This window comes from Balaenoptera borealis (assembly GCF_965194805.1).
Source record: "Balaenoptera borealis genome assembly, chromosome: 20".
NCBI classification, from domain to species: domain Eukaryota; kingdom Metazoa; phylum Chordata; class Mammalia; order Artiodactyla; family Balaenopteridae; genus Balaenoptera; species Balaenoptera borealis.
This window is the reverse complement of record NC_138879.1, coordinates 34,308,593-34,319,551: the sequence shown is the minus strand read 5'-3', so window position 1 is coordinate 34,319,551 and position 10,959 is coordinate 34,308,593. Positions and strand designations below refer to the sequence as shown.

At 41.2% G+C, this 10,959-nt stretch overlaps 1 protein-coding gene across 1 annotated transcript in view; it reads left to right on the top strand.

The window, feature by feature from the left end:
- LOC309618910 (uncharacterized protein C17orf67 homolog) overlaps positions 1–10,959 on the top strand; it is a 33,237-nt gene that overhangs the window by 608 nt on the left and 21,670 nt on the right. The window contains exons 2-3 of the mRNA XM_082373401.1: positions 8,574–8,651; positions 9,622–9,722. Of these exons, the coding sequence (XP_082229527.1) occupies positions 8,597–8,651; positions 9,622–9,722 (156 nt within the window). The 5' untranslated portion in view covers positions 8,574–8,596. The remainder of the gene's footprint in view (positions 1–8,573; positions 8,652–9,621; positions 9,723–10,959) is intronic.

Below are 10,959 nucleotides of genomic sequence, written 5' to 3'. Positions count from 1 at the left end.
CTGTGCGAAGAGCCCCAGCTCTCCCAGAGTGCCAGGACTGTTGAAACATGCCTAACAAGAAGGATTTATTAGCCCTGTTTGTAATGGCTTACTGCACGCCAGCTTCAATCTCTGCAACCACGCGCCATGCTAAATTTATCATCCCCATTTTACAGATGAGGAGAACAAGAGGTACGTGATTGTTGTCACAAACCCAATGTTGGGGCTGAGATCACTTTGTTTTAACTTCGTCATCGAAGAGAGAATTTCTCTTATTTTGTTACTTCTCTGAGAAACTTGCCCTGGACTGTCTTGTTAAAAAGCAGATTCTTATTTCCTTTTTCAGGGATGAGGACTGAGAGTCTTCATTTCTAATAACTGGTCTAATGTTGATGGTTCCCAGGCCACACTTGGAGTGGCAATGCTGAAACATTTAATAACCTGGACTGTGAAGATTGAGGGAGGGCATGTGGTGAAATGGGAAGAGCAGTTAGATGGCATTATGAGGCCTGGGCTCAGATTCCTGCCCTCACACATCTAATTATGTCTTCCTGTGCTTCTGTTCATCTCTCTGCGCCTCAGGTTCCTCATCTGCCACATGGGACAGTTGGATGAGATCTCTAAAGCTTCCCTTCCCCTCTGATAGCCTTCATGTGTATGGAAATATCGTTGTCTTTTATGAATCCTAGTTGAGGCAGAGCCCTTAAATTAGTTTAGATTTGGAAAGGTAACAAAAGAATATACTTTTAAAAAGTGAGGATTCCCCCTCCCCATTCCCATTATAGAACATTTGGGAAATACAGAAAAATACAAAGGAAGAAAAAGAATCATCCATCTCTCACCTCAAAGACACTCTGTGTTTGAACATTTTGGTCTATTTTCTTCCATTATTTTCTATGGAAACAATGGTTTACTTTTTTGTACACATAATTTTGATCATATGGTAGATATAGTCTCTATCTAGCTAATTTTTCATTTAACATTACAAAATAACCTTTACATGTTTTTATAAATTTGTATTTAATGGTTGCATAATATTCCATTCTATGAATACAGTTCACAGTTTATGTAACCTTAACTCCGTTGTTGGCTATTTAAGTTGTTTCTAAAATATTAGAAGCAACTGGACCGCCTGCCCCCGATGTCAGAACACAGAGGTCATCCGGGATCCCCTTCACCGCCCTCCTGTTTGCACCTTCTGTTTCCTAGGTCCTGTGACTTCCCCGTTCTTGGTGAATTCTCTAGTTTTTGTGGAGCACATCCTTCAGTAGCTTTTAGAGCAAGGGAACATGGGAAGCATATTTTTGAGTCCTTGCATGTCTACAAATGTCTCTATTCCACCCTCCATACCTGATTATTTATCTGCATGTAGAATTCCAAGTTGGAGATAATTTTCCTGCACACCGTTAAAGAGAGTTCTCCATTTCTGCTTGCTTTTAGTGTTGCTGTAGAGATGTCTGACGTTACTCTTGTTCCTGATCCCTAGAACGCAACTTGTTTTTGCTTTCCTGAAACTTGTAGAATCTTCGCTTTTTCTCCAGTGTTCTGAAATTTCACCAAGATGTGCCTTGGTGTGAGTCTGTTTTCATCTGTTTTGCCAGGTTTGCTGGACCCTTTCAGTCTGGAAGCTCATGTCCTTCAGTTCTGGAATTACTTTGTTGATTTCCTCCTGTCTATTTTCTGTGTTCTTTTTGAAACTTCTGTTATCTGGATGTTGGACCTCCTAGACTGTTCTCTCTCTTTTTATTTTTATTTTATTTATTTATTTATTTAACATTTTTATTGGAGTGTAATTGCTTTACAATGTTGTGTTAGTTTCTGCTGTATAACAAAGTGAATCAGCTATATGCATACGTATATCCCCATATCCCCTCCCTCTTCTCTCTCTTTTTAAAATAGACTTTATTTTTTAAAGCAGTTTTAGATTCACAGCAAAATGGAGCAGAAAGTACAGAAAAATTATCCACGTCCTGCACCAGAGTGGTGTGTTTGCTACAATCCATAAACCTACATTGACACAGCGTCATCACCCAAAGTCCGTAGTTTGCATTAGAGTTCACTCTTGGTGTTGTACATTCTGTGGGTTTGGACAAATGTATAATGACATGTATCCACTATTATAGTGTCATACAGGATATTACTGTGCCCACAAATCATCTGGGTTCTGCTTATTCCTTTCTCCCCAGACCCTCACCCCTGGTAACCACTGATCCTTTTACTGTCTCCATAGGTTTGCCTTTTCCAGAATGTCATATCATTGGACTCATACTGTGTGTAGCCTTTTCAGATTGGCTTCTTTCACTTAGGAACGTGCATTTAAGTTTCCTCCATGTCTTTTCATGGTTTGATAGCTCATTTCTTTTTAGTGCTGAATAATATTCCATTGTCTGGATGGACCACAGTTTATTTATCCATTTACCTCTGAAGGACATCTTGGTAGCTTCCAAGTTTTGGCAATTATGAGTAAAGCTCCTAGAGACATCTGTGTGCAGGTTTTTGTGTGGACATAAGTTTACAAATCCTTTGGATAAATGTCCTCTGTTTAAACATTTTTTTCTCAGTTTTTTTTTAATCTCTCATTTTTGCTCTAATATTCTAAAAGATTTTCATAGCTTTATTTTTGAATCTTTTTATTGAGTTTTTAATTTCTAAGAACTTTTTTGTTGATTTGTTTTCTGAGTCTTACTTTTTTACAGCATCCTATTCATGCTTCATGGGAGCAAAATTTTTCTCTCACCTCTCGGAGGATACTGTTAGTTATTTTTTTCCTTCCTCTCCTTGCCTGATCTGTGATTGCCTCAAGTTGCTTTTTCCTGTAGTTTCTTTTGTCTTCATGTTCCATGTCAGAGGCTTTCTCAGATGTCTGGTGATCCTCCCGGTGACTCTTAGGCACCTTAAGATTTGAGAACCGCTGCTAGAGTGTCTCTTAATCCCTCAAGCTTGTCATCCCAACTGAAATCCCACAGAGAAAAACAACACATATTTCAGTATTTTTCTCTCCAGAAGAATTGGAGCTTTTCTCTTCCAGTTACAGGCTTAGCCCTTTTCCTCAATGAAATATGACAGTAGCTTTAGAGGTGGTTTCACGAGTTATTCAGTCCATGCTCCATCCCTCATGTATTTATTTGTACCATCTTATATTACTACACCTTTGCCAATGCCTTGGTCATTCCTGTTTAGGCTGGAGAGAAGCCTGGCAATAGTTGTCAGGGACCTGGTGAGACCTTGGCCATCCTTACCTGCTGGGCAGATGTAAGTTGAGGCCAACGTCCTGGCCCAGAGCAGAAATTATAGCCTGCTCGGGGAAGCATGCAGCAGGCCGGAAAGGGCCCTGTCCAAGGCTAAACCGTCTTACCATTGTATTGCTGCTCCAAAGAGGAAGGTGTGTGTTTGTGTAGCAGGACTGAGGACATGTGAAAAGAAACTCAGGGCGTGGGGTGTGGAGACAGAGCAGGGGAAAGCAACTCACACTTAAAAGGGGCCATATTTTATTTTCTAATGAAGATGTATTTTTATTTCAACAGTATATAAAATTATCTTAAGATGTGTTTGGTTAATCTCGATATCATTTGGTCATTAAAAATTTTTTTACAGGCTTTCTATCATGTGTCTGAGAATGGGGAGGGTATGCAAATATAAAGAAGAATGATTTCACAGAGAAGGAGGAATAATAATAAAACAGTAATAACAATAGTTTCCAGGTATTAGTTACTATATCTGTCAAGTACTTTACATACACTTTCTCTTTAAAGTCTCAAAACACCTTAAGATGTAAGTTTTATTATAATTATTATTCTTTTTTAATAGTGAGTAAACAGTGATTTGGATAGTAATGAAATGTGCCCAATGTCACACAGCTTCAGTGTGACACAGATAATAAGTTTCAGAGCCAGGATTCAAGCCCAGCTCTATTGATAACTCTGCAGCCCACAATCTGGACCATTATATCACTCAGCCCACACAGCAGATATTCATTCACTTTTGAATGAAGCATCTGGCAGGACCCTATTATTAACTTAGACCCAAAAGCACCCAGATTTGGACACGCTGACCATCCCATTATACCCCGTGTATCAGTTATCTGTTGTCAGAGTAGTGCTGTGTAACAAAGTGCTCCTAGCTCAGTGGCTTGAAATAACAATCATTTAGTCTTAAGGGTCTGCAGGTTAATGGGAGGCTCTGCTACAGGTGGTGGTAGCTGGAGGTCAGCTGAGTGAGGCTGGGCTGGGTGGGTCTGCTGGAGGCTGCACATCTGTGTAGACACTTTCCATGTGAGTTAATTCTGAGACCCAGCTTGAAGGATGGCAGCTGTCTGGGGGAAGCTCTTTTTGTAGCAATGGCTGCAAAATGCAAGAGGGTACACCTAACTGTGCAAACATATTTCCCGCCTCTGTTTGTGTCATGTCTGCTACCATCCCATTGTCCAGAGCAAGTCACATGGTTGGGCCCAAAGTTAAGGGGCAGGACTGCAAAGTCATATGGTGAAGAGCATAGATGTGCAGTGGTGATGGTGAAGAACTGGTGCTAATAATTCAATCTACCTAACCCAAACCTAACATCTGCCCACACAGTGTGCCTGTAAATTAACGTGTGGGTAGGTACACATGAGATTTATGGAGGTACTGTTATGAATAGTATACAACAATTATATGTACATGGTAAAAATATAGAGTTTATAGTCTAGTGGGAAAGGGAGCCAAAAAAACTAATAATAAAAAAGAAAACAACTGCAAAAAGGAATGTTAGAATTTATTTTATTGGCTCTGGGCCTAAAGAATGTGGACACATTATAATTCTCTTGAGACAGATTCAGCAGCTTTCTATAGAAAAAAAAAACACAGATGTTCCCTTGTTTCTGAAGTTTCTTTAGCTCACAGAATTTGAAATCACTGTCTTATCCTATTGAAAGAGTATGCAGTGTGATGGTGTTGAGAGCTTGATGGTGTTGGCTTTATCACTGATCTTTAAACATTTAAGAATTTCTTTTTAAAAGAGATGGGAAACCCACATGAATGAAAATATCAGTTATGTCAGGGTGCTGTGATATGGGTGGTAGCACTCTTCCTTTATATATTCTTAAATATTGTCAAATTGGTAATGTAGCTTTCCCATGTCTCAGTATCTGATGAGGACCTTCAGATCAATTAAAATCCTAGGAAAATAGTCTGAGGCACTGCAGTGCCACCTCTCTCCACCTCCAGTGGATTCCCTGGTATTCTTGTCAACTTTTGGAATGGTAAATGTTGGTGGCCTGAAGTGTCTTTCCCCTGACCTTGGTTGTCCCAGGTTCTTCTCTCTACTCTGCCACCTTGTGGATTTTTTGGGAATTGTGTCTTCTACTGTGAGCCCTGTTGACTCACCTAATTGATCTGGCTGACACTTTCCCTAGAAAGGAGCATAGGCAGGTAGAAGAGAATTCTCCCCACCAGAGTGACACTCACAATCAGGTTACCTTGCTCTTTCAGTTTTTCTATAGTTCCCCCTTTTGAGATGATATCTCCAGAGCCCACCTGAAAGGTATTTGAATGACCCTGCCAGTATCACACCTGAGGGGTCCTCTCCACCTGAGACCTTGAACCAGCCTCCCAGGGTGGGATGCAGGCTTTCTCCAGTCTCACTTCTCCTGTCCACCCGAGGTTCCCTTTTCTTTCTCTCTCTCTCTCTTTTTTTTTTTTTTAATTAGAAAAGTAACACGGGACTTCCCTGGTGGCGCAGTGGTTAAGAATCCGCCTGCCAATGCAGGGGACACGGATTCAATCCCTGGTCTGGGAAGATCCTACATGCCACGGAGCAACTAAGCCCGTGCGGCATACCTACTGAGCCTGCGCTCTAGGGCCCGTGAGCCACAACTACTGAAGCCCCCGCGCCTAGAGCCTGTGCTCCACAACGAGAGAAGCCACCACAATGAGAAGCTCGCGCACCGCAACGAAGAGTAGCGCCAGCTCGCCACAACTAGAGAAAGCCTGCGCGCAGCAACAAAGACCCAACACAGCCGAAAATAAATAAATGAATAATTGGAGAATATTAGAAACAATATTAAAAAAATAAAGTAACATAAGCTTACCTAGAGCTTACGGTCCAGTGGAGGAGACAGATTTTAAAACGTAAACAAAGACAACATTTACCCATTACGGGGAGTGCTGTGAGGTAGAGAGTCATGCTGGTGGTGGGGTGGCAGGGAACCTTCATTAAGTATGCTGGTAAAGACAGGCTTGCTTGAGCAAGAGAAATTACAAATTGAAACCTGAAGACTGAGAAGAATCCAGTCATTAAAAGAGGGAGGAAGAGCATGTGCAAAGATCCTGGGTGGGAAAGAGCTTGTTAAGTTGAAAGTAACGAAGTGTAGCTGGATTGGCATGAGCTGGAGGGGTGCGCTTGGAGTGGGGTTGGAAAGAACCACAGTCCCAGATAACACAGGGTCCTGTAGTGCATGATAGGGATTCTGATTCTGTTCTGAACCCAGTGGGAAGATAAAGATTTGTAAGCAGGGAAGTGATGAGGTCCACTTTATATTTTGTATTTCTGTTTCAAGAAGACCATCATTACTGCTGCATGGAGAATGGATTGAAGCAAACAGTGAGGGAAGCTGGGAGACCAGTTGGGAGCCTGCTGCAGGAGGCTGAGTGAGAAGTAGCGGTAACCTAGACTCTGGTAGTGGCAAGAGAGATGGAAGAATCTGGACCCACACTGTTCAATGTGGTAGCCACTAGCCACATGTGGTTACTGAGCACTTGAAATGTGCAAGTATAAAATACACACCAGGTTTTAAAGACTTCCTACAAAAAAAAAGAATGTAAAATATCTGATGAGTACTTTTATCTTGATTACATGTTGAAACAATAATATTTTGCATATTTCATGTTAAACAAAATATAATTTAAAAAAATGTTTCATGTTAAATAAAATATAATTTTAAAAGTTTTACCTGTTTTTTTACTATTAAAAAATGTGGCTACCAGAAAAATTTAACTTATGTGGCTGGACTACTTGGAGTAGTCCAGCCACAGAAGTAGTCCATATGACTCACATTATGATTTTATTGGACAGTGCTGATATAGACAACAGTTACCAAATTAAAAAATACTTTTATACTGAATTTACATTGGATACATTAGAAATTTCTAGCTAGGCATAAATTTTTTTTCTGGTCCATAGAAGATGTTTATTTGATATAACAAAACAATGCAGTTAGTGTTTGTTCCAACCACAAAGAATAAAAGGAATAAAAAACTTGACAATGCACATAAAAAACCAAGATGCTTCGTGTGACAAATGTATATTCCTAAAATAGTGCTCCTAAAATTTCTCAGTTATTGAAAACTGTATGAGAACAGAAGGATGTTAATAGCAACAGAGTACATAAAACCAAACATCTAATTTTGAGCAAATTAACATATGAGGCAACTTTGCTAACAATGCATGATTTCTTTTCCTTGATAACAGTCGGTTCAGACTATTTTTATACCAGCAGAATGGGCAGAACACTTAAGTTTAATATCAGTTACACAACATTAGCATAAACTTGGGCAGCCACCGATAGGGGGTTGTTTTCTTTTGAGCTGGCAAAGTAACTACAGAAACATCAGATCATTTCTCTGAACTGAGAATTTTATCCCAATAAATGCCACATACCTTCCACACATATTTTTATAATATATTTAATAATTTATGTAATATATATTGGTGATTTGAATTTAAAAAGACTTCAGCTTATTGAGATTTTATTATCTTTATGAAAATAAACTTAAGCGTGGAGTAAGGCTGCTTACAGTATTACTGACTTATTGCACAAGGCCCTTTTGGGGCATAATGGGAAGAACACCAGGCTTTAAAAACAGAAGAATTTGGCTCGACTTCAGCAAAATGTGTGAACTTGGACATCATTTCACCTCTCTGAACCCCACTTCCTTACTTGTAAAATGAAGATGAGCCATGCATCTCATCCCTTATCCCTCATCCTTAATCACACCCCACGTGGTAGGTACTGTTATTCCCTTTGTACAGGAGAGGAAACTGAAGTTCAGAAAGGATAAGTGATTGACCGAAGGTTATGTTGCTAGAAAGAGGGGAAGCCTGGGCATGAACCCTGGTCTATCTGGGTTCAAGGTCAGCTGAAAAAATTTTTTTCCCCTCATTAGGCTCCTTGCTAATTTTCCTGCTAATTTCTGAAATTACTGGGGAGGTCAAAATGGATTGGTGAATGGGTTTTGGAAAAATGTCATAAAATATGTAAATGTGAGAGGTGATTAATTCTCAATGAAACAGTAGGAGCGTAAACTACAGAAGCTACAGATAAACACAAACTACTCCATGATGTATATATAGACATATCTATTTAAATGAAATGGTTGTCATGTGTTGCTTTGTCAAATTCAAGCTCCAAAAGTTTTATGATGGATAATTTCCTTCCTCAGGATGAAAATTTATAGGAATTCAGAGGAAAATATTTTCGTGATCATACTGAAAATTTAGCGTCAGATGCGTTTAGCATCATGCTGTGAGTGCTGTTAGTCAAAGCATAAACAGCCTTTGGGCCGGATGTGGCTTTCTTCAAGTAGGCTGGCTCTTTGACGGGGGGATTCATTCTGTAACAGGCGGAGAGAGGGATCAAGGCAGGATGAAGAGGTTATTTGTGCTTGTGCTGTCTCTCACCTTACTGATTTTCTTCTCAGGTGAGCATTAACTCCCGAAACCTATTTCTATGCTGACAAGATAAGCTGGAATAAGTCTATTTTATATTTTTAAAGTATTTTTTCAAAATTTCAAATAATATGTAATGTATAATAATTCAATGCTTCTTTTTTATTTTTCTTCCTCAGAGCAGGCTCCTGGAATTGGTATAATTAGGGATAAATTATTTTTTTAATCTTTAAACATATTGAACACTAATTCTCAAAAATGCTGATAAATCTTCAAGGATACCATCTTTTAGAGTTTATCTGAGATCATCAGAATTTGATATACTTTCTTTTTTCCTTTTTTTTTTTTGGCCACGCCGCGTGGCTTGTGGGATTTTAGTTCCCCAACCAGGGATTGAACTCGGGCCCACTGCAGTGAAAGCAGGAGTCCTAATCACTGGACCGCCAGAGAATTCCCTTGATATACTTTTATTATAATAGTATCTTTTAGAGTTTGTGTGTGATTATCAAAACTTGACTTAACTTTAATTATAATATTTTCTTTGAGGGATCGTGGGTGCTTATCAAGTTTAATATAATCTTATTGTCATGGGGGAATTTTCTAATAACAACTTAAACTTGATTTAGTGTATTGAGGATTTAAAAGAATCCCACCAAAGCAACCCTGAGGGACAATAAACACACTGACCAGAGAACTGAAGAAAATATGTTTAAAGAAACATGTTCATTAAATTAACGGCCACTTTTAGAGGAATGAGCCATGGCGGCAGCAGGTAAATATGCTTCAGTTGTGCAGTGTTTACTCTGAGTTAACCATATTAGAAACAATTAAAAATTCCCCTCTGAGCCCTCTGGAATGCCACGTCCTTTGGGACAGGTCCCTTTGAAAGAACTTTTGTGCGTTGACCCAAATTGGACTTGCAAATGCTTCGCCTTGGACGGTGAGATGGAGCATGGATGCGTGTGTCTGAGAGTCCCTAAGGTCCCTTCCTGACTTTTTCAGGGGCCTCCCCGATTCTGACGGAAAAGCGGGCCAAACAGGTCCTGAGATCCCGGCGCCAGGACAGGCCGAGCAAACCCGGGTTCCCTGATGAACCCATGTGGGTGAGTTCCGGGCTCTGGCTCTTTGAAGGGAGAGAGAGTTCATTTGAATGCTTGTTCATTATGAAACCAAATGAGATGCTGGTCCCAGCCCAGCATGGGTGCTGGATGAAGGTTCTGTAGAGTCTCAGGTGTAAGGTGATCTCACCTTCTTATTCACGCCTTTTCTTCTCCGGAGGTGCCAGCTCTGCTCCCCTACTGTTCGAACAGTATTTAAAGTGGAAACAGTGGGGCCGATGGTGGGAGTCCAGAATCCCGTGTGGGCGGCTGGGTGGCTCCCCTGAACGGGTTGCTAGGGAGCTGTGCCCTGAGGCTGGTGCCAACCCCATCTTCTCCCTCTTCCCTTGGGTGCCGGGCAAGCTGGACCAGCATCCCCGGCTAGTGATGCTCTGTCTGGGTAGGCGGAATCTCTGCCCCTGCTGCCACCAGGCTCCACCCTCACCTCGTGCCTCTGAGTTTGGTCTTTGGCCTCAGCTCTGCCCTGTAGGTTTGTGGAATCCACCTGGTCTTTCTGAACCAGGGCACCCTCCCCTGCCTTCATTCTGTGACTTGTGGTGGGTGCTACTAGACCCTGCCACCCTGGCCTCAGGCCAGTTCGGGCCCGGCTTGTCTCTCCCTCCCATGACGGAAGTGCTGACATTCCTGGTATTCTTACCCCACTCAGGTGAAGGTAAGTAGCCGGGACCCAGGCAGAGTCAGCATGTCTGTGAAGCCGTGTCTGTGGTCAAGGCTGGTCTCCCACCTGTGCCCACATCAGCTGGGCCGCATGCCCACCCTCTGTTCATTGCGTCTCTGTGTTGAGGCCCAGAGGATGTGCAGCAGTACTGGCCTTTGCTCCCTGCAGAATCGTGGGGGTAGTTGGATTAGTTCATTTCAAAGTCTCTCAGTATGATGCCGGGTCGCACGGTGGTGAAGAGTACTGGCTGTGGGCAGACTGTCCCGGTTTGAATCTCCGCATTTTCAAACTATATAACTTTGAAGAGGTCTCCTCACATTTCTGTACCTCAGTACTCTCGACTATGAAAAGGGGGTAAACAATATTATTACTTATATTTCTATAATATTATTATTATAAGAGCATGAAACAGCTACTTTATGAGAATAAAGTAAAGTAATTCATAGTAAGGCACTTAAAATAGTACTCAGCAAGCAGTAACAACTCCTTTGAGTATTAAGTAGCGGGGACAGGGGGAGGGGGGGCGAGGCTGCAGACAGTCACCTGGGTTTCTGCTCAGAGTTA